General features: G+C 40.3%; 1 protein-coding gene across 1 annotated transcript in view; it reads left to right on the top strand.

Annotated features, from left to right (window-relative positions):
* The window catches only part of LOC110972370 (pituitary adenylate cyclase-activating polypeptide type I receptor-like), a 74,809-nt gene that overhangs the window by 38,413 nt on the left and 11,622 nt on the right, over positions 1–24,774 (top strand). The window contains exons 3-6 of the mRNA XM_051947165.1: positions 3,183–3,290; positions 17,131–17,231; positions 21,386–21,483; positions 21,718–21,850. Coding sequence (XP_051803125.1) covers positions 3,183–3,290; positions 17,131–17,231; positions 21,386–21,483; positions 21,718–21,850 — 440 coding nt within the window. The remainder of the gene's footprint in view (positions 1–3,182; positions 3,291–17,130; positions 17,232–21,385; positions 21,484–21,717; positions 21,851–24,774) is intronic.

Here is a 24,774-nt window from a genome sequence, read left to right as displayed (position 1 = left end):
TGACATCACAGGACAGTCCATGGCCTGGAAAGATTTGCTTTTCCCACTTCACCTCCACTCACATTCCACCTATTTCCTCAGTTGTGCTTTAGCCAGTATTTATGAGGAGTTCAGCACTGCAAAGATGAAGAGGCAAACTCACCACAGTGAGTTCAGGAAACCCATGGGTGACATCATGCAGACTTTCTCCATTTTTATGTACAGTCAGTGAAAGAAATATCCAGGTCAGATCATCACCAAACAAGAGAGAAGAAAAATTTAAAATCTAGTATCATCTTCTTGCTTAGATCCCCAGTTTGTGTCCTGGCCTGGACCTGGGATCTTTCTGCATGGAGTTTGCATGTTCTACCAGTGCATGCGTGGGTTTTCTCCAGGTTCTCCAGCTTCTTCTCAAAGTACAAAAACAAGCTGAGGTTAATTGGTGATTCTAAATTGTCCATAGGTGTGAATGCAAGTGTGATTGTTTGTCTCTATGTGGCCATGTGATGGACTGGTGACCTGTCCACGGTGTCCCCTGCCTTCACCCTGACTCAGCTGGGATAGACTCCAGCCTCCCGCGATCATAATGAGGATTATGAAGTGTATAGATGATGGATGGATCTTTTCACATCAAGAAATTGGGCTGTCCACCTTGTCATTTTGATTACTGAGTAACTAATAATAATGTTATGTTCTATAAAGTGCAAAATAAAAAGAAAAATTCCCATCAGAATTCCTGAAAGCTCAAGGTGAAGTGGTTTGTGTAACAATCCAACAGTGCCTTCACACTAATAAGACAAAGAAACGGGTCAAATTGAGTAGTTGACATCCCATAATATTTTTGCATTCTTGCTCATCTCATTGATCAAATAGCTGGTAATTTTGTTTCAGTCACTAAGTGGTTAATGCACTGATTACTGCAGCTCTACTCCGAAGATCTGCCAATACTTTCAACAACCAGCCAACAAATGAGGCAAGAGCAGACTCAGTCAGCAGCAGTTTTTTCAAGTTGTTAAAATTATATTGTAAGGCATAGAGAACTCTACCGTCTGATTCCACATATTGAAATATGCATTAGCTTTACATCCCTGCTGTATATGCTTGGCTCAGTCGGCATAGTTTGTAATGATGTTCTGGTTGTAGATGACTGAGGCTGCGCTTGTATCCATACATACTATGTATATCTCATGTATTTATTTTCAGTCATACCTTTCAAATGCCAAAAAGTACTTATTATGAAAAATATTCACATATATTATCCTGTGCTGTTGTGGCCCCAAAGAGGGAATCTAAACCAAAGGAGACTAATAGCTGAACATTCTGCTCCCGTTCTATTTTTTTGAAACTCTGTGAACCACAAGCAAACATGTAATCTGAGTGAGAAGGGCTCGGTTGGGAAATATGGTCTTTAAAGACACAACAGAGCTTTTGAAATCCAGAGCTTTGTATGTTAGGATAAGGATTTTTAAATTATATTTGGGAGTCTACAGGTAGCCAGTGAAGATAAGCTAATATGTCAGAAACATGTTCTCTTAATAATTTCTGTCAAAAATCTGATTGCAGCATTTTGGATCATCTGGGGGTTCGTGCGGTAGCCTATGTTTATGCATGTGAGGCTCGAGATTACTTGTGACTCAAGGGCCGTGGCTAACCAAACATTCAACTGTTAAAATGACTGTTCTCCTGTTGTGATAGCTTTTACTGATTGTATGGAGAGTTAACACTACCCTTAGAACAACAATAAACACATTAATCTGCCTGGTTCAGATAAACCAGAATTGTCTCCTCATAACTGTGCTCCCGTTTTAGTGTGTTTTATCGCATATATTATCAAAATTTTCCTCCATTAAGGCAAGAGCCAGAGCAGAGTGTGCCTTTTCTTTGTCTATTTGTATAACTGTTTATCAACAAGATTATACAAGCAGACGATCATGAAGCTCAGTGGAGAAGCTAAGGGAACAACCCATTAAATTTTGATTCAGATCACTGTTTTTAAAAGTGTAAGAAAAACCACTGGCCATGGCAACAGATGTGCTCTCTGATTCCTCTTCTAATATTGCTTGTTTTATTTGTATATTACATTTAATTACTTCAAATCTGAAACATTCTTCATGTGGCTGCTTTGCGATCTCAGTTTCAGTATCAGCGCCATTCAATTTATCCATCTATTATCTACATCGTTTAAGCCTCATTAGAGTCATATGGTGCTGAAGTCTATTCCAGCTGACTTAGGGTGAAGGTAGGGGACACCCTGGACAGGTCAGCAGTCTGTTGAGGGCAGCATATACAGACAAACAATCACACTTGCATTCACACCTACGGATAATTTAGAATAATCAATTAACCTCAGCGTGTTTTTTGGACGGGCTGCACAGTGAGGAAGTGGTTAGCACTGTCGCCTTGCAGCAAGAAGATCCTCAGTTCAAATCCCGGGGTGGGCCTGGGATCTTTCTCCATGGAGTTTGCATGTTCTCCCTGTGCATGCGTGGGTTTTCTCCGGGTACTCCGGCTTCCTCCCACAGTCCAAAAATATGCTGAGGTTAATTGGTTATTCTAAATTGCCCGTAGGTGTGAATGTGAGTGTGATTGTGTGTCTGTATATGTAGCCCTGCGACAGATTGGCGACCTGTCCAGGGTGTCCCCTGCCTTCACCCAAGTCAGCTGGGATAGACTCCAGCACCCCCCGCAACCCTAGTGAGGATAAAGCGGTGTATAGAGAATGGATGGTTGGATGTTTTTGGACTGTGGGAGGAAGCCGGAGTACTCAGAGAAAACCCACGCATGCACAGGGAGAACATGCAAACTGGGAACCACGAACCGAGGATCTTCTAGCTGCAAGGCGAAAAAGTTAACCACTACTCCACTGTGCTGCCCTCCGTTCAATCTAATATATTTTTATTCATATAGTTACACTTTACAGCATAAGTCATCTCAGAGCACCTAACATAGTATGGTCAAGACCTTACAACACTGTATCAAAGAGTCAACTTTTACAATAGAGGATATTGATTCTTGATTGCAATTATGCTCTATATTATTGTGCAAGAAGGTGTTCATAAGCTGTGCAGAGACAATGTGTCTGCCAGGATTTAATACAGTATATTCTCGTTTTTTAATATTTATTCATTTATCCTTTTGTATTTGAAACTCATCAGTTCTGCTGATAATTGTGACTGCGGCTAATAAATGTCTTCCTGTCTCAGGCTGTCCGACAGCTTGGGATGACATTCGGTGCTGGCATCGTGCTGAAGTTGGACAGGTGATCAGCGTCTCGTGTGCCAACGTCTCCCAGTTGTTTGCTAATAACCAAGGTAAATCACTTTCATAACAATTCAGTTTTGACATAGAAGCCAGAACTCTCTGAAGGCACAGGAATGAGTACACCCTATGTGAAGCATCAGTTAAATGTGAAATGATTCATATAGTATCACATCTCAATTATGTTATTATAACTAAGTTGTACAGAGTTTCTTCTTATGAACTTTAGTAAGACTATGTCAATACGTGTCTTAAAATCAAGTCAAGTTAGAAGCTGTAATTATCAAAATTAAATTAAATACATTTGTGGTTTCTGATAAGCTAAACAGAGCTCAGTGAAGCTGATCCCCTACCCACATACAAAATCCAAGCAAACAGGCTAGGTGGTTAGTGTTTCGTTTGTGCTGATATGAACAGCTTTATTTACAAACGATCACATACCTTGATCCGAATTGATGACATCTGTGGTCTGTGATATTTATAACGTGTTAGTGTATATAAAAATATGAAATAACTAATGTAATAACATCTCATAATTTTCAACCTGTGTCATTGCTGGACAATGTCTTTTTGAAATTACTTTGTGTAAAAAGTTGTTCAAGAAAGTTTGGTTAAAAAAACAAAATATATTTTATGTTAACAAATGAGTTAATTTTTTTAGTGGACTTTGTTTTATCTTTACTTCGTCAATTACATTTCTGTCATCCGACCATAAGTGCAATTGATTCAAGGTTTATTTAGGAGCGTGGAGCATTTTTTAAAAACTTTTTTGAAGGCAAGGCAGGCAAGGCAAGGCAAATTTATTTATATAGCACATTTCAACAACGAGGCGATTCAAAGTGCTTTACAAAGACATTAAGAACAGAGGCTGATGATTATTAAAAGAAAAACAAAAGAAAACATTTATGAAATCATTAAAAAAAAGTCAGAACAGTAAAAAGATCAAAAACAGAAGTCTGAAAAAACAAGGGCAATTATTAAAAGTAAAACAGAACAGTAAAAAGATCAAAAACAAGAGTCAGAAAACAAGGGCTGTTTAAAATAACTGTCATAAAATAAGAGTTAAAATAACTGTTAAAAGTAACTGTCATAAAATAAGGTTTAAAATACTTCAATCAAAAGCAGCTGAGAACAGGTATGTCTTAAGAATGGATTTAAATGTGCTGAGAGTTTCAGCGGATCTACAGTTTTCTGGGAGTTTGTTCCATATATATGGGGCATAGAAGCTGAATGCAGCTTCTCCGTGTTTGGTTTTTACTCTAGGAACTACTAGAAGACCTGATCCAGATGACCTGAATGGTCTGGGTGGTTCATACTGAGTCAGGAGGTCTCTGATGTATTTTGGTCCTAGACCATTTAAAGCTTTGTAGACCAGCAGCAGGACTTTAAAATCTACCCTCTGAGTGACAGGAAGCCAGTGTAAGGACTTTAAAACTGGAGTGATATGATCTCTTTTCTTGGTTTTAGTGAGGACTCGGGCAGCAGAATTTTGAATCTGCTGCAGTTGTTTGAGTGTTTTTTTTAGGTAGACCTGTAAAGATACTGTTACAGTAATCAAGCCGACTGAAAATAAATGCATGGACTAGCTTTTCCAGGTCCAGCTGAGACATCAGCCCTTTAATTCTTGAGATATTTTTTAAGTGATAGTAAGCTGACTTTGTAGCTGCTTTAATGTGTTTTCCAAAACTGAGTTCTGAGTCCATCACCACACCCAGATTTCTGGCCTGGTCTGCAGTTTTTAACTGTAAAGACTGAAGCTCTAGGCTCACCTTTAATCGCTCTTCCTTGGCTCCAAAAACCATTACCTCAGTTTTGTCTTTATTTAACTGAAGAAAGTTTTGACACAGTCACTCATTTATCTGTTCAATACACTTTCCCAGCACCTGTATCGGGCCATGGTCTCCTGGGGACATTGTAATGTAGATCTGCGTGTCATCTGCATAGCTATGGTAACTTACATTATTGTTTTCAATAATCTGAGCCAGTGGGAGCATATAGATGTTAAACAGAAGAGGCCCCAGGATGGAACCTTGGGGAACTCCACATGTAATTACTGTCTGCTCAGACGTGAAGTTACCTATAGACACAAAGTAATTCCTATTCTTTAGGTAAGATTTGAACCAGTTGAGTACTGTGCTGGATAGTCCCACCCAGTTCTCCAGTCGGTTAAGTAGTATATTGTGGTCGACTGTGTCAAACGCAGCACTCAGATCCAGCAGGACTAGGACCGACATCCTGCCGCTGTCTGTGTTTAAGCAGATGTCATTAATTACCTTGATGAGAGCCGTCTCAGTGCTGTGGTGCTGTCGAAAACCTGACTGAAAAACATTGAAGCTGTTATTTTTTATTAGGTAATTGTTTAGCTGTTGAAAAACTGCTTTTTCAATGATCTTACTTAAAAATGGGAGATTAGAGATTGGTCTGTAGCTATTCATTTGTAACTTGTCGAGGCTGCTCTTTTTTAAAAGTGGTGTAATCACAGCAGTTTTTAAAGCCTGAGGAAAAACACCTGACATAAGAGACAAGTTCACAATCCATAAAAGATCCGCCAGCAGTACTTGGGAGACTTTTTTGAGAAACCTTGTTGGCAGAATATCCAGACAGCAGGAGGAGGAGTTTAGTTGATGTATAATGTCCTCCAGGTTTTTGTGATTAATAGGATTAAATTGCGTCATGGTGTTTAAAATGGTTTTACGCTGACACAGGGCATATCCTGAACCTGCTGTGGGGGCACTAACTGCTTGTCTAATGTTTTGGATTTTCTCTATAAAGAATGATGCAAAGTCGTTGCAGGCCCTGGTAGAATGCAGCTCAGGGGCTACTGACACACAAGGGTTTGTTAGTCTGTCCACGGTAGCAAATAAGGCTCGTGTACTGTGACTGTTTTTGGTGATTATATCTGCAAAATAAGATTGTCTTGTATTTCTAAGTTGTAAATTGTAAGTCCACAGTTTCTCTTTGTAAATGTCATAATGAACCTGGAGTTTTGATTTTCGCCATCTACGTTCAGCTTTCCTACACTCTCTTTTGCCATTTCTGACCAGTGTGGCATTTCTCCATGGAGATTTTTTCTTACCAGAGATAACTTTCACCTTAGTTGGAGCAATGGCATCCATAATGTTTACAATTTTAGCATTAAAACTACCTATCAGCTCATCGACTGAAGCCCCAGATAGAGCTGGTGTAGAAGAAAAAGCCTGATTAAATATTTCAGAGGTGTTTTCAGTAATACACCGTTTTTTGGTTACCTCTGTGAAAGTTGCTGACTGCGCCGAGACAGTGCTCTCAAAGAAAACACAGGAATGATCAGAAGGACCAACATCAGACACTGTAACATTGGAAATACTCAGACCCTTGGAGATAAGTAGGTCTAACGTATGCCCTTCGTCATGTGTGGCCTCTGTTACATGCTGAACCAGCCCAAAGTTGTCAAGAGTGTTACATAGATCTATAGGCCCTCTGCCCTGAGGATTGTCAATATGGATGTTAAAGTCGCCAGCAATAATTACACAGTCAAAATCAATGCAGATCATAGACAGCAGTTCACTAAAATCATCAAAAAAGTTTGCACAGTATTTAGGAGGCCTGTAAACATTAAGTAGCACAACTCGAGATGAGGACTTCAGTTGAAGGGCTATGTACTCAAACGAGGAGAAATGTTCAAAGGATAACTGCTGATATTGAAAAGATTCTTTGAATAAAATTGCAACACCGCCCCCTCTCTTGTGCACCCTGGCCTCACTGATAAAACTGAAGTTGGGAGGGGTCGACTCGATGAGAACAGCTGTACTGTTATTTTGGTCTAACCAAGTTTCAGTTAAAAACATAAAATCAAGATTGTGCTCAATAATAAAATCATTAATTAAAAATGTCTTCCCAGCTAAAGATCTAATGTTTAATAGAGCCATCGTTAATGTTTGAGGAGTTTTGCCTGCCATGTGAGCGGAAGATGTTTGTGGTTCACAAATAATATGTAATGTATTTAAAAGCTTTTTCTTTCTGTGTCTTGACATAGCCACCTTTCTTTTTCTGTTGCCTACTAGGACAGAAATACTGGTTACCTGATTTCCATAAGGCCCCGGCTTTTCCTGGTTGATGACATTAATATCAGCTTTGAAGCCTGGACCTGGCACATATCAGACATCAGAAACAACTGAATTTTCAAAGACAAGACTAGTTGGCAAGCATATGGGATTTCGACGTGGTGTCAGTTTTGTTCCAGCATTAACACGCCTTTTCATGTCATCTGTGAAATCCAGATGAGTAGGGGAAGGAGAGAGACTGGCTGGGGAGGGTAAGGAGTTAGGGGAGGTTTCCTCTTGCTGTGGGGGTGAAGATGGACAGTGGTCTGTTGGATGAGTGGCAGGAGGCGATGATGTAGTTGAGGCCTCTCTCTGAGTCCCTTGTTGTCCTTGATCTGTTGGATGAGGGGAAGGAGGCGATGATGTAGTTGACGCCTCTCTCTGGGTCCCTTGTTGTTCTTGATCTGTTGGATGAGGGGAAGGAGGCGATGGTGTAGTTGAAGCGTCTCTCTGGGTCCCTTGTTGTTCTTGATCTGTTGGATGAAGGGCAGGAAGTGGTGATGCAGTTGAGGCCTCTCTCTGGGTCCCTTGTTGCCCTTGATCTGTTGGATGAGGGGCAGGAGGTGGTGACGTAGTTGAGGCCTCTTCCTGGGTTTCTTGTTGTCCTTGGTCATTCCTTATCTCCAGCAGCAACAGTTCTTCTCCAGCGTGCTGTGCAATCTGTTGTTTTGAATGTCCTTGGCTTTTATCTCTGACTGTGGCTGGTGTCTGACGCACGGAGTAGAAAATGTTTGAGCACAGTAGCAGCAGTCCTGATCTGTTAAGGAAAATTCCATTTGCCTTAAAGAGGTGTCTGCGTTCCCAAAAGATGTTGAAATTGTCAATGAAGTTTATTGATTGAGCAGCACATGTAGCTTTGAGCCATCTGTTTAGCAGCATCAGCCTGCTAAATTTCTCATCTCCTCTCCGGACTGTAGGTAGTGGACCGCTCACATAAACAACAGGTTTCAGACCTCTGACTCTGTTCAGCAGATCCATGAAGTCCTGTTTCAGCACTTCTGACTGCTGCTTCTCTACGTCGAGGGCTCCCGTATGTATGACAAGGGATTTAGCTGTGGGATGCTCAGCAGTGATCCTCATAATTTTCTTAGAAATGTCAGACACCGTATCATTGTTAAAGCACAACACTTTGGTGCTTTTTTTTGCTACAAAAGTGCTTTAAATCATTCATAGCTCTGTCACCCACTATCAGAGTTTGAGGCCCAGTAGTAAGCTCTTTCCTCAACCTTTTTGGCTCAGCAGTTAGCTCATTCTGCAGCCTTTTAGTGCCATACCTTAGTCTTCTTTCAGGAGATGAACTCTCTTGGGGGGTGTCAGAATCTTGTTGCAGTGCAGCAAACCTGTTCTCCAACTGAACCTCTGTTTCTTGGTTTTGTTTACTCTTATTCCTGGTTGTAGCCACTGTCCAGGGCTCTTTACTTCTCTGTATTGGTGTGGAGGAGATATTGCTACAGGATGGCAGAGCCGGCCAACCAGTTTCGTCACTAATCTCTGTGTGTTGGATTCTGCCTGTAGCCTGCCTTTCCATATCAGCTGTATTCATACCTGAGGTCTGCTTTGGCTTTGCTCCAAGCAAGTTCCAGGGAGTACTGCTGGCTGATATGTGGCTGTTTCGACAGGCCTCCTCGTCCTTGGCGGTGGTGCTAATTAGCTGTCTGTTAGCCTTCTCTTGTCCACTGCTTTGAATCACCGGTAGAGTGGTCTCGTTTCCATAATGTCCATTAACCTCCATATTCACTTCCAATCGGTGCATTTTCATTTCCAGGACTGTTATCTTCTGGAGGAGTTTGTGGTAATCATTCATGGAAACGGGAGGCATCTTGCTGCTAGTTAGCACTTGCTAGTATCTCGGAACGACGGGCCGGTTGCCCAGACACAAGTGATCGGAGGCCGCCTTGTCCTCCCGCAGAAAAGCGCTTACAAACCTCGACTTCGGTCCGTAATCCACGTCAGTCTGGGTTCGCTGTGAGATTCTTGTTGCTTCTCAAGAGAGAAGCAATGCTGAATAAAGTGCGAGCTGTGTAGTTAGCTGTGTATTAGCCTGTATTAGCCTGTATTAGCAGAGATAGAGACGGAGAGAGGAAAAATGTGACCGCCTCTGACGAGAGCACAGGGAACGGGGAAAAATGAACAGTATTAAGAACATTCTGTACTCCTCATTAAAAACTACACAAAATAGCAGTCTTTCACAGTGAATTAACAAGTATTTTGATAAAACTCATTCAATGACCTTTACACAATTTTACCACCTTAGTTATATTTTTCCAATCCTCAGTTAAATCTGATTTCTAGATATGGTAAGTGGGCTTGTAAAATACAGAGGTTTTAGTTAAAATACCGAGTTAACACATGGTATAGCTAGCATGGCAAATAAAACTATTGATATCTCAGAAACTTTGGCAGTGCAAATGAAAATTTTATTGGCACAAATCAGCACAAATGAAGCACTAAAAAAGTAGACCAGTCTGGTTCATTTTGGAGCAAACTGGGGGGGATGATGACTTCTGAATGACCTAAAAATTAATCTTGAATATCTCAAAAACCATAGCAGCACAAGTGAAATTTTAAAGCGGAAATATTTCATTACTAATGCTACCGACAGTTATGCTAATCTTCTTGTTATCCTCCTACTTGTGTTTATTCTGTTTCCTTCCTTAATGTTGTAAGTCAGTACTGTGTCTTAAGGCCATGTTAACATTTGCTTGTAGTCTGGGCCCTTGATCCTCAATATAAAGATGTGATTTTTCTTTCTTTCTTTTTTTACAAGCTAATAAACAGACAAATTTTACTTTAACAGCATAATGAACTTTAGCTCTGTTCATCCATCTTTCCAAAAGTGACCATGTTATATTTAGAGATCTCTGAGGACCCATGTTATGCTTTCATTGAGTGCTCTTTTACATGCAAACAGCCTCAGAGGGGGGCACTCTTTTGACTGTTTACATGACCCCCACCTTCTCCAGACCCCTGTCTCATCCAGCTGGCTGGTCGAAGGAAAACAAAATGCACTCAATCTCTCAAATAGCTGACAGAGGCAGTGGAGATGATGAAAATAACACATTTCTGGGCAATGGGTAAATGAATATTCACAGAAAAATCTGTGCTTTGTCGCAAACACGCCAAGTGGGAATTTAGCATTGTGGAAAACTTAAAGCATAAAATTAGAACAAATAAAATAGTAAGGGGTAAAGGTTGACACGTTTATCTTTTATTGATTGTTAGCTTCATCGTAGTGTGAAGAAGGGATTATGTGAACCACATGAGGAAAAAGAATGTGCTTGTGAATCTCCAAAGCTTGCATCTGAAAGCTGAGGACCGCATTAAAGAAATCATCTACATGATAACAAAAATAGAACTCATCCAACATGGTCTGGGTCCTGGTCCCTTCAAGGCCTCTGGAAATGACCAATCAGAGCAAACTGGACTTTATGGGGAACCTCTCTAAAATCTCATTTTTAATGGCAATAACTAGGAAGTATTGAAGCAAATAGCGCTACCGTAGCAGTTTCATGAAAATGTAACAGTAGACCTTCTTTAACAGTTTGCCGTAAAAATGCACATGTATGTTGTTTAAACAGAATAATAGCCCACTTTACATTCAGATAGTTAAAAAAATGAGTGTTTCCAACCTATTTCTGTCACTGTATTACCATTCATTTATACATCTATTCATCCATCGATTTGTACATGCCATCTGCACTATATGACTGACACCATAGAGGGCGGGTCTGCAAGATGGCTTTTGGGAAAACCACTGACAATAGGAAAAAGAAAACTATGAAATATTCAGTATTCCTAAGTTGCATTTAATACGTTCTACAGCTGCTATTAATCTGGAGTCATAAGACTTAATAGTTTGAGTCAAAATGTTTTTTTGGTTATTGTTGGAATAAAGTCCATCCATACATTATCTATACACCACTTAATCCTTATGAGGGACATGAAGTCTATCCCAGCTGACTTAGGGTGAAGACAGGGGACACCTTGGACAGGTCACCAGTCTATCACAGACTCACATTCACACCTACAGACAATTTAGAATCACTAATTAACCTCAGCATGTTTTTGGACTGTGAGAGGAAACCGAAGAACCAGCAGAAAACCCACGCATGCACAGATAGAACATGCAAACTCCATGCAGAAAGATCCCAGGCCCAGGCTGGGATGGGAACCAGGAATCTTCCAGCTCACCACCAATCCACTGTGCAGCCTGGAATAAAGTCTTAAAATTTAAAGAATTGCAAGAATACATATGGGCTGCACAGTGGAGTAGTGGTTAGCACTTTCGCCTTGCAGCAAGAAGATCCCCGGTTCAAATCCGGGCTTCGGCCTGGGATCTTTCTGCATGGAGTTTGCATGTTCTCACTGTGCATGCGTGGGTTTACTCCAGGCTTCCTCCCACAGTCCAAAAATATCCTGAGGTTAATTGGTTACTCTAAATTGCCCGTAGGTGTGAATGTGAGTGTGATTGTTTGTCTGTATATGTAGCCCTGTGACAGACTGGCGACCTGTCCAGGGTGTCCCCTGCCTTCACCCGAGTCAGCTGGGATAGGCTCCAGCACCCCCCGCGACCCACGGTGTGTAGAGAATGGATAGATGGAACACTCTGAAGACAGATTTTTAATACTTAAAATTAAACCTGGAATAAAGGATCCTCAGCTATGTTTTTTTTTTTAAACCAGTCAACTGATTTAATCTCAATTTGAAAATGTGACATTAATAGATACAGTTTTGATGAGATGTCAAGGGCTTTTCTTCCTTTGCGCGTGTATTTATTTACCTTCTTCTGTACTGCTAATTACATACTTATCAGTTCTGCCTCCTTTGTCTCGAGTGTTGAATATTTCTATACTTTATGATACTATTGTGTATTGATGGCCAGGGTTGGGAGGTGGGTTAAAAGTAAGCTAGAGGATGGGTGAAGCGTATGTAAAGTCATGGACAACAAGCTTGACTTTAAACAAATCTCTGATCTGTAATGACAAAATGACAGTGGAATCACATGATTCAAAGAGGCACGGAGAGTTCCATTATGTGAGTTAGAGCTGTTAAATTGTTTTCAGCAGGAGTGTCAGGTGCAGCAGAGAGCATGGACAGTATGTGGGATGCTGGGTGTAGAAACAAACAATACAGCTGACTGATTTCCAACAGAAAATGAAAGAAGAACAAAAAAACGGAGCAGCTTGTGAGTGAAAGTTAAGTGTATACTTTGCGTGGAGGGATCAGGAGGCGGAGGTTGCTGTTGACGACCTCATAACTCGGTGTTAGTGGGTTCCTAGACCTCTCTGGATTCCCTCCTCCACAGACACTCTGGTTAAGTCCGACGCTGTAGTTGTGCAGTTGATCGAGCCTTTCCAATGGGGGGCTGCATGCAGAGAAAATAATGAATTGGAAAATCAAAGAGTTCACTGTTGGAGCCAAGAGCATGAGGAAGGAGTTGGCGCTGCTTGTTAAGCATGGCGGTATGAGCTTTTGCACCCTCCCCAGAGCCTCGGCCTTCCACCCTCATTCAGATCCAACCGCCAATCTGCTGCAGTTCCAGCCTGCAGGCTCCACACACCGCGTTATACTGAGGCTAATGTGGCTGGATATCGGTTAATCCACCCACAACTCAAACCCCCACACTCTCCTCTCTTGTGCTAAGGAGCCGGACAGGCATTTTCACATTGCAAATCTAAAAGCTTTGATTCCACTGTAAACTTTGTATCCTCCCTCTTGTAAACATAGATTCACACTGAATACTTGGTGACCTTGTGTGCGTCATGACTGTCATAGGGCTCAGTGATTGAGCTTCATCATTCTAACTCCAGGCCATGGTGGGAGAACAGGCTACATTCAACTAATTTATATTCAGCTTTAGCAGCCTTCACCTGACCAAATACTTTCCAAGAGGTTTTTTGAGAATAAAAAAAGAAAGAATGTTTTAATTCAAAATGTATGCTTTTGACATAAATTTAGAAGTAAAGCTTGTATTCAAATTAAACGATGCCTTCACTCAGCACTTAGTGTGGAGGAATGATGGACTCGACAGTTGCTTCTATTTATGTGCCCTTTACTGACTGCATAATTCCAAGTATGATGTACAAATCATTCACCAGATTTAGTCATGGCCAGGAGACTGCAATCTTTTTAATAAACCTTATTATACAGGAATTCTTGAACTGAAACTACAACATGACAATCAAGTCTGTCAGTTTTGGTTACAGTTATTTGAAATGCAGAAAGAAAATTAAGAAGACATCAGCTTCTGTACTGCCACAGTATAAATAATGGTGTTCATCCTGTTTAAACTGATCATTTCCTTCACAAAACCACACGTTTTGGTGTAAACCATGAACTCCAAAATGGAAGCATAAATCTCTTTTACTTAATGTTTTTTTTTTTTTACAAGAATTGCCAAAAAAGACAGTTTCATGTCAAAATGAAAACATAATAATTATATATATATATATATATATATATATATATATATATATATATATATATATATATATATATATACAGAATATATACGGAAAGCATTCAGACCCCTTGAAATTTTTCACTCTCTGTGTCATTGCAGCCATTTGCCAAAATCAAAAAAGTTCATTTTATTTCTCATTAATGTACACTCAGCACCCCATCTTGACAGGAAAAAACAGAAATGTAGAAATTTTTGCAAATTTATTAAAAAAGAAAAACTGAAATATCACATGGTCTTAAGTATTCAGACCCTGTGCTCAATATTGAGTAGAAGCACCCTTTTCAGCTAGTACAGCCATGAGTCTTCTTGGGAATGACGCAACAAGTTTTTGACACCAGGATTGGGGGATCCTCTGCCATTCTTCCTTGCAGATCCTCTCCAGTTCTGTCAGGTTGGATGGTGAACGTTGGTGGAAAGCCAGTTTGAGGTCTCTCCAGAGATGCTCAACTGGGTTTAGGTCAGGGCTCTGGCTGGGCCAGTCAAGAACGGTCACAGAGTTGTTGTGAAGCCACTCCTTTGTTATTTTAGCTGTGTGCTTAGGGTCATTGTCCTGTTGAAAGGTGAACCTTCGGCCCAGTCTAAGGTCCTGAGCACTCTGGAAGAGGTTTTCCTCCAGGATATCTCTGTACTTGGCCGCATTCATCCTTCCTTCAATTGCAACCAGTCGTCCTGTCCCTGCAGCTGAAAAACACCCCCACAACATGATGCTCCCACCACCATGTTTCACTGTAGGGATTGTATTGGGCAGGTGATGAGCAGTGCCTGCTTTTCTCCACACATGCCGCTTAGAATTAACACCAGAAAGTTCAATCTTGGTCTCATCAGACCAGAGAATCTTATTTCTCATAGTCTGGGAGTCCTTCATGTGTTTTTTGTCAAACTCTATGCGGGCTTTCATGTGTCTTTCACTGAGGAGAGGCTTCCGTCGGGCCACTCTGCCATAAAGCCCCGACTGGTGGAGGGCTGCAGTGATAGTTGACTTTGTGGAACTTTCTCCTATCTCCCGACTGCATCTCTGGAGCTCAACCACAGTGATCTTTGGGCTCTTCTTTACCTCTCTCACCAAGGCTCTTCTCCCACCATTGCTCAGTTTTCCTGGACGGCCAGGTCGAGGAAGAGGTGTGGTCGTCCCAAACTTCTTCCATTTGAGGATTATGGAGGCCACTGTGCTCTTAGGAACCTTGAGTGCTGCAGAAATTCTTTTGTAACCTTGACCAGATCTGTGCCTTGCCACAATTCTGTCTCTGAGCTCCTTGGGCAGTTCCTTCCACCTCATGATTTTCATTTGCTCTGACATGCACTGTGAGCTGTAAGGTCTTATATAGACAGGTGTGTGCCTTTCCTAATCAAGTCCAATCAGTTTAATTAAACACAGCTGGACTCTAATAAAGACGCAGAACCATCTCGAGGAGGATCAGAAGAAATGGACAGCATGTGAGTTAAATATGAATGTCGCTGCAAAGGGTCTGAATACTTCTGACCATGTGATATTTCAGTTTTTCTTTTTTTAAAAATTTGTAAAAATTTCTACATTTCTGTTTTTTCTGTCAAGATGGGGTGCTGAGTGTACATTAATGAGAAATAAAATGAACTTTTTTTGATTTTGGCAAATGGCTGCAATGACAGAGAGTGAAAAATTTCAAGGGGTCTGAATACTTTCCGTACCCACTGTATGTGAAACTGTAGCACCGTCACAGTGTCTATTTAGGTGACAGGTTTAAGTTTATAGTTTCTTTAGTATTTTTCTTTCAATCCAAATTGCGACACTATTAACTACAAAACAGATACATTATATAATTACTTGACACCGAGGTGTTAAAGTGCTGCTTTAACAGCCTCCACTTTGTCAGTTTTATTTTCTCCACTAGATTTTGAGCCAGGCTGCAGGGATTTACTCCCAGGTCATTATTAAGGTTCAGCGATGACCTTGGGTAATAAGGTTGGTATTCCAGTTCTCCCAAAGGTGTTGAATGGGGTTAGATCTCTGTCCAGGTGGGTCAAATAGCTCCTCGACAAACTAATAAAAGCATTTCTTTACAAACTGCAACACCTTCTCAGGTCTTGGACTTGAGAACAGAATGCTGCAGCTAGAATGAACAAAGGACATAGACTACCCCAAAAGTCTGGCATCACCCAGGCTATTTCATGTTTTCCATGAAAACTCACACTTTTATCCATGTGCTAACTTAACTGCACAAGGGTTTTCTAATCATCAGTTAGCCTTTGAACACCATTAGCTAACACAATGTAGCATTAGAACACAGGAGTGATGGTTGCTGGAAATGTTCCTCTGTACCCCTATGGAGATATTCCATTAAAAATCAGCTGTTTCTAGATAGAATAGTCATTTACCATATTAGCAATGTCTAGACTGTATTTCTAATTAATTTAATGTTGTCTTCATTGAAAAAAACCCCCATGTGTCTTTAAAAATAAGGACATTTCTAAGTTACCTGAAACTTTTGGTCACTAGTGAATAAATAAGGACAGATTCTGTGCCCATACTGTCCCTGCACATAACCTCAGCTTTTGTAACAAAACTATGCTAGCAGTCCCATGGTCTGGGCATCAGAATTAGATTTCGTGGTAAAATCTAGTTCAGTGGTTCTTTAAATCTCAAATAACAACTTTCTATTAACTTGTATTTTTGTTTTAAGTGGTCTCAGTGTTTCTTGTCACTATCTGTAATATTGATATTGGGATTTAAGATGATTCATATTGGGGACTGTTTCTTTAAAATTAGAAAATTTCCAACTGTAATCATTCACTTTCAAGCATCACAAATTAAACTGCATACCTTCATGGTGAAATTCTCAGAGACAGAGCTATAGAACTAGAATGTAAAACAAACTGTTTGCATGACATTGTAGCATCAAAGGTGTAGTACACAAGAAAACCTTAAATTTTCAGTGAAGCGATGCTGCTACTGGAAGAGTGCTAGAGACTAACACTGAAAATCTATTAAAGGAAGATTTTGTATACATAATGGAAAGAGAAGAGAGGAACCATCAAGTGTCTTTAATCTGTCTTTCTGTTTACATTTCAATGACAGCAGTCTGAAGTTCACCCAGTTCCTCATTGGTGTTTAAATGTTTATACTTCTTTTCATTGCCTGCTCTAGTGGCACTTAAAATGCAGCATTTTTTTATATGTTTGGAAGTGTAAAACAAAATGTACTTAACATTATGTTATTTGTTTTTAACTTGGTGAAACAAAACACTTTTAGGCATCCTCCACTTGTCCACAAAACCACCTACTTTGAGAACTAGCTCTCTGGACTACTTGCTTTTCAGAATTCGTGTTCTTTTTTTTCTGCCTAAGCCTCTGAGAGCTCCATGTGCTTTCTAGGTTACATCTATAGGAACTGCACTGAAGAAGGATGGTCTGATCTCTACCCATCCTATGAGGAGGCCTGCGAATTTGCAGAGGATGAAGAGACAGAACCAGAGGTAGACGTCCTAACTGTCCTAACTGTAATCAGCCCAAATGATGATGATGAAGTTTTCTCCCGTTTCCTTCTCAATGGAATGTATTTGTCAGTTTCTCTGCTGTTGTACTTCTGCTGTCAGTCTGTACAGACATATTGAAGGTGCCAGAGATTGTTGTTACAAGTCTCAGCATCACTCATCACACACTCAGCACTCTCACACTGTTGTGAAATCAAACGAAACACATTGCTCTGTTGAAGACCAGTGGGGACACACCACATACATGCTCGTAACAGATTTTAATTACCAGGCTTGCCATTTTTTGTGGTCGAGAAGAGATAAGATAAATGGATGTAAAACAGATGACAGCTCTCTTCATCAACTTGAACCCTTCACAACTGCTGGAAAAATAACAGCATTGGCATTTAGGCAGCCATGTCTCAGCTGGCTGTTCATTCATTTGAGGTTGGCAGTTAGAATCCAGGTCACTCCACGTGTTGAAGGATCCTTGGGTAAGACACTTAACCTCATTTTTTTCTGATGACAGATTAGCACCTGGCATGACTCTGTCACCACTCATGTGACTGTGTGTGAATGGAGAACTCACTGAAAAGTGCTTTTTGAAAGCGTAAATTATTTACTATTTGTTGAAATGCTTAAATTGTTGTACATTTGTGTTTTCCTAAATTGTGGCCTCTGTTTAGCAAACATTGAGCCTCTCCTTTAGTTTGTATGAGGAGGTATTGTGAAGTGGCCAAACTGTTGCAGAAATTCTTTGGGACAAGGCTGAGATTGATGATTTTAGTGCTTCAGTGATTTTAGATGGATGATTTTTGAACTCCGTCTGTCCTAATTGAACAAGTGCAGATCACTTCTTAGACGCAGTTAGGGGAATGCAGTGCAAATCAAATGAAAACAGACATAAAACCTCAAAAGAACTCGGGTTGGATGAAGTGCAAGAGACAAATAAGCTGCAGCCGCACGGACTCATTGAATGTGAGGTTGTTCAAAGTACAAGGGGTTTCAAAAGGCAACAAGTCAGATTCATCATATAAACACATGCATAGTTCACTAAATGGTTTGGCTCATGCACTCAGACTTAACTGACACTCTGTAGTCACAGTGTACTGCACGATCCTGCATTTCTTCAGCCAGGCAAAGCAGCTAGCTGCCCAAGTTTACTTCATAATATTTTGGCAGGCAAGTTGTGAAAAAAGAAATTTTAATCAGACTAAAACTACTCAGACTGGGAAACACATCCATCCATCCATTTTATATACACTGATTAATCCTCATTAGGGTCGCGAGGGGCTGGAGTCTATCCCAGCTGACTTAGAGTGAAAACAGGAGACACCCTGGACAGGTCACTAGTCTATCACAGGGCTACATAGAGAGACAAACAATCACACTCAAATTCACACCTACGAACAATTTAGAATCACCAATTAAGTGAACATCAGCTTGTTTTTGGACTGTGGGAGGAAGCTGGGGTGCACAAGAAGAACATGCAAACTGCATGCAGAAAGATCCCAGACCTGGCCCAGGTCAGGATGCAAACCAGTGATCTTCTAGCTGTGAGGTGACGGGAAACACACGGAATCCAAAATCCAAAAAGGTTTATGAAACAAAAGCATGGCGTCAAACTGAAGCAAAATATAAAGAAACACAAAAGGTAAAAAAAAAAAAAAAAAAATCCACAAAGTGCATGAACAGGGGGGTATTCCACGAAGCTGGCTTAGGTCTAAGCCTGGCTTATTTCAGTCAGCTTCGCTAACTTTAGTGAGAGTTTAGTTCCACCAACAAGGCTTAGGGCTAATCTGGCTTGGTAACCATGGTAACTCAGCCAGAGCGACAAGCCTGGTCCGGGGCAGGCTAACAGTCAAGCTTACTTTAGCTCCATGTCAGAGAAGGTTCTGACGAGCTTCAGAAAGACGCCTGTGAACCGCATGTTACACATTAAATTAATCTTGATCTGTAATCAATGATGTTCTTGTTCGGTGACATACATTGAGACCTTTTTAAAATTTTCTTATTTAAATAACGCCGGAATAACCGTGAATCAAACTATATCAAATTACACTACACATTTTGTCACAGTGCGCAACTGTGGCTCAGTGGTTAGAGTGTAGTTAAGTAGATTAAATGTGGTTTCACTTTTCATTGCGCTGTGGGTTCGAATCCACCAGCGGTAAATACTTGGAAATATCTGATTTTCTTTCTTCTTTCACCCTCAAAGTGCAGTCAACACGTAACAGGAATAGGCACAGATTGTCTTAAAATAAGCAGGACACAACCGCCACAGTTTTCCATAAAGAATACCTTCCTTTTACCAGCGGTCCAATCTGATCATGATGATAATCCAAAGGTGATGCCAAATGATAACTATTTTGTGTACAAGCTCATTTGTGTCTTCTCCCTTATTTAAATGTAGGGCACAGTAGCACTATCATCTCTAATAAAAATGACATCTCCTCTATAGGCCTACATGTTTTTTTTCTGCTTTTTCATTCAAAGTTTGAGTGTTTGATGAAACATCTCCACATGAAGTTGCCCCTTTTTTCCAAAGTATTCCTACTTTGGTTTTAGGTGTTACCTGCTGCTTTATTCATCTATGGTGGATATATATTTGTCAAATCAAGAACATGAATTAGGCCTACCAGAGTAAAAAGTGAAAACCACCATCACATTACACAAAACCAGGCTATGTTGTAGCCTCTTTCTCTCATATGCATATATATGTTTATACACACATAAAAAAAATGTCTTCAGTGGGTTTTGAAAAGCTTTATTTCATCAAGATTGATCTCCTCTGGGCCACAGTGGTGTGACAAACTTCAGGGTGAGGAAAAAAAAGTCATCAACCACTGCAGTTGTGGGTTATCCCTAATCAGTGTCAAAAACTTGCCCTGCGTGTGTACGCTCAGACTAAGTGCTTCATTAAAAAGAAAATAAACACTTACGCATTTAAACGGTCGGCAATGCTTTGCCAGGCAGCGTCTCGAGCTTTATTTATCGCAACCGTGTTGCCTTTTCTTGTGATAATCTCCCTGTAGTCCTCGTACAACTCCGTGAGAAGTTTCTGCTCCGCCGAAGAGAAAGTCTCCGCTCTGTTTTTAGACATAATATCATCATTTCGACGATCGACGCGTCGGGGCTTTTTATCTCCCCCGGACGCGCGCTCAGCCGCAGCTTGGATCAGCCTGGCTTGAATAAGCGTCTCTGAAAAACAGCTGAGCCTCGTTCGTGGAACTACTTGCAGCTGAGATTAAAGTTGCCGCTTATTCAAGCCACGCTTACCGGCGTAAGCCCAGCCTGTTTTAACCAGCTTCGTGGAATACCCCCCAGGAGGCCAAACAAAAGAGTAGCAGGAAAACACAGGGTGCATAAACGTGAAAAAAACAAAACAAACAAACAAAAAAAAACAACTAAAATCCCAGCCCAGTAACAAACAATGGGAGTCAAGCAGGCGTTAGGGAGAGTTACAGACATGAGACGAAACAGGATGAACTGCTGGAGAGCAACAATGCAGGACTATACATATACAATGAATGGAGAAACAAGATACAGGTGAAACCCATCAGGTCCGTCAAAAGGGAGGGAAACAGAGACAAGAAGTACAAAAAACTGACACATGAGGAGAACCACCTTCAAAATAAAACAGGAAGTAAATGAAAACAGTGCAAAGCCTACACAAACACGGAGAGAGACAAACAGGAAAACGCAGGAAATCAACATATGCTCTCTGTTGTTTTTTGTTTTTTAGATTGAAGGTCAAATGGGATTAAAATGTCCTGTTCTGTCTGGCCGACAAACAAAAATAAGAAGAGAACTAAGCAACTAATAAGTATTCATGCTTGAGAAGTTCCTACCAGAGAATTTGGCTCTTTTTTGCAGAAAAAGTGACTTCAAAAATTGTTCTGTCATGAAAATATCTAATGTCATGACTGACTGAACAACTCTGCTCTAGAGTTGTGTTGGTTTGTGGGTGCCTGTGGAGACAAAATTACCAGAGCTAAGTGTTACCCAGAGTCTTCATAGGAGTTGTGCTATGCTAATGACTAATGTAGAAGTTCTTTACAACAAATTTCATTAAAATCATGTCATGAAAGTTCAGCAAGTTGTGACATGCTAACTTTGGTTTGTTTCCTGTCTCTTTTGTGTGTCTTACATTTCAGACAACATATTTCTCCAACTTCAAACAGGTGTACACTGCTGGCTACGCCACCTCCCTTATCTCTCTTATTTCAGCTATTTTTGTCTTCACTGTCTTCAGGTAATACGGAAGGTTTTTCCTAAAACACACACACACACACACACACACACACACACACACACACACACACACACACACACACACACACACACACGCGCGCGCGCGCGCTCATAAACCTCCAGATTAGCAACTGTGTCAAGTTTTCAATGACAATGAAAATGTGAAAAAAAATTTGTCCAAACAGATTTAATTTTTGGGAAAAATATGTTTGCTAGTCTTTTCTCTGCTTTTTAGGAAGTTTCACTGCACCAGGAATTACATCCACATCAACCTGTTCTTCTCCTTCATCCTGAGAGCGAGTGCTGTCTTCATCAAAGACGGAGTCCTTTTTTCTGATGAAAACCTGGACCACTGCTTCATGTCTACGGTGGGTGTGCATCAACTGGTCTACACTGAAGAGTGAAGGACTCATATCTTTTAGCATCTTTCAGCAGTAGGATACCCCAAGAAAATAAAGTGTTTTACAGTGCTGTAAAGAAAAAAGCAAACAAGCTCTCTTTGCTGAAAAAATAAAGACAAAATGACTTACTGTAACTGTAACTCACAATGTCTCACATTTACTTGAAACAGGAGCAACAGGTATGAGTTTGAAGTCAGAGAGGATTATTACACCCCCTGTCAAAAGTTTTAGGACACTTTCGCATTAAAAACAAGTAAAACCTGTTCTAAAACTTTTGTCAGGGGGTGTATCTACCAAACTTGGTACACATATGCAGCACATCAGGCTGAACAAAAAAGTCATTGACAGCCACATTCCAAACCCAACAGGAAGTGAGCTATTTTGCGTTGAATGTCAGATTTTGACCATTTTTCATTTTTTTCTAGAGCGAACTTCTCCGAGGGGGAAACTCTATTTCATCTCAAATTCGGCCAGTACATACAGGAGGCGTTAATGATCCAAAGTTATTAAAATCTTTTTCCAAAGTCAAAGGGCATGTCCGTGGCGGCCTCTGGAATTTTGATCCTTCGCTATGAAATTTCAAATGCGGTGTAAATGCTCTGAACATGCTCCAATCTGCCTGAAACTTTACATGTATGATCAGAGTCCTGCCCTGATCACATCCATATGATAAAATACACCCCTGTCAAAAGTTTTAGGACAGGTCCTACTTTATTTGAATGAGAAAGTGTCCTAAAACTTTTGACAGAGGTGTATGTTTACTGGGCACGCACTCAGAAGTGCTTATGCATTTATTGAGAGTGGAACGGGTAGGAGTGAGGGTGGTGGTGAGCCTGTGAAAGCATTAATGATGAGTGTTTCTCTTCCTACTTTTCTGTTGATGAGGCTGCCTGGGGTGAAGGTAAGAGCCCCTCCATGAAGGTCCAGGATCGGCACATGACCCTGACTCATGGTCAATATAATTTACTGTTTTTTTTTTTTAAATAAGAATTTACCAAAAAAAAATCTTTTATATCAAAGTGAAAACAGATCATTACAAAATCATGTCAGTTAATTAAAAATATATAATATAAAGTAAATGAGTACATAAATATTCACACCCTTTAAAGTGACTGATCTAATTCATCAGAGGTCCAGCTAGTTGATGCAGGCAGTGTCACAATTAGTGAAATGGAGATCACCGGAGTGCAGTTGATGTGGGTCAAGTGATTGTTGCATAAAAACATTTGTGTCTGGAAGGTCCAGTCTCTGGTTCATCAGTATTTTTGCTACAATTGCAACATGAAGACCGAAGAAGACTTTAAGCAACTCAGAGAAAAGATCATTGAAAAGTTTAAGTCAGGAGATTATAACTCACTGGACATCCCACAGAGTTCAGCTAAATCCATCATTAAGAAATGGAAGAAATATGGCAGTTGTATAAAATCTGACTAGAGCTGGTTGTCCTCACAAACTGAATGACCGGATAAGAAGAAGATTGGTGAGGGAGGCCACCAAGACACCTACAACCACCCTGAAGGAGTTAAAAGTTTCATTGGCTTAGATGGGAGAGACTTTACAGAGACAACTGTTTCCTTGGTCCTTTACCAGTCAAAGTTATATGGAAGAGTGGCAAAGAAAAAACTGTTGAAATATTATATACAGTGCCTTGTGAAAGTATTCGGCCCCCTTGAACTTTTCAAGCTTTCGCCACATTTCAGGCTTCAAACGTAAAGATATAAAATTTTAAATTTTGTCAAGAATCAACAACAAGTGGGACACAATCGTGAAGTGGAACGAAATTTATTGGATATTTTATACTTTTTTAACAAATAAAAAACTGAAAAGTGGGGTGTGCACTATTATTCGGCCCCTTTACTTTCAGTGCAGCAAATTCACTCCAGAAGTTCAGTGAGGATCTCTGAACGATCCAATGTTGTCCTAAATGACTGATGATGATAAATAAAATCCACCTGTGTGTAATCAAGTCTCCGTATAAATGCACCTGCTCTGTGATAGTCTCAGGGTTCTGTTTAAAGTTCAGAGAGCATCAGGAAATGTACAATTTGGAAATGTACAACAAAAAAGCCAGCTCCTTCCAAAGCCACTCAAATTATGGGAGTACAGGTGGAGGACTAATACTTGAGGATGTTGGTGGGAAGAAGTATATTGTGAATTCAAATGATCTCATGTCTAAAAAAAATACAAACCATTTAAATCCATCATAGACTCACAATGAAATACCATCAAACGACACTTGCTCACAACTAGGTTACAATGTAGACAGGTGATATACAAATGTACCCAGATACATGTAAACATACCTCAATGAAACAGGAGGGTGATAAAGACAAGTATTAACCAAACCACAGTCTAAAAACAGATCCTTGACCTGAACATCATCAACACAGAAGACACTGAGACAACCTAAAAGCACAAACTCTGTCAAATTCTCCAAGATGTTTCGAAATCAGTCCTAATGAAAATCCTGCTTGTGCTGGGTGTTACACTGTTAACATGTTAAGGTAAAGCTCATGAACTGCCAACAGGTACAAATGTAAGCATTTCGTAAGTTTACCTACATATCCTTGTTGCCCAGTTCCATTTCAGTACTGATTTTGCCTGACTTCTCTATGCCTCGCTCTGGCAACAGCTGTGGCCAGATACAGCTTTTCTTGAATATGATGTCTCATGAACACCCTTAGAGGATATCTTCAAATTAGACGCAAATGTTCACTTGAACTAAGGGACGAACTGATTAGACTTTAGAAGCAACAAGTCAAAAGTCACTGTGAGCTCACAAAAAACATTTTTGAACATATTCCATTTTACCGTGTTAGCATTTTACACTCAAAAGGTCAAAGGTCAGCTTCACTGTGACACCACAATCTATCCATCCATTCTCTATATAC

Source organism: Acanthochromis polyacanthus, chromosome 4 (assembly GCF_021347895.1).
Source record: "Acanthochromis polyacanthus isolate Apoly-LR-REF ecotype Palm Island chromosome 4, KAUST_Apoly_ChrSc, whole genome shotgun sequence".
Lineage (NCBI taxonomy): Eukaryota > Metazoa > Chordata > Actinopteri > Pomacentridae > Acanthochromis > Acanthochromis polyacanthus.
This window is presented reverse-complemented; position numbering and strand designations above follow the sequence as displayed.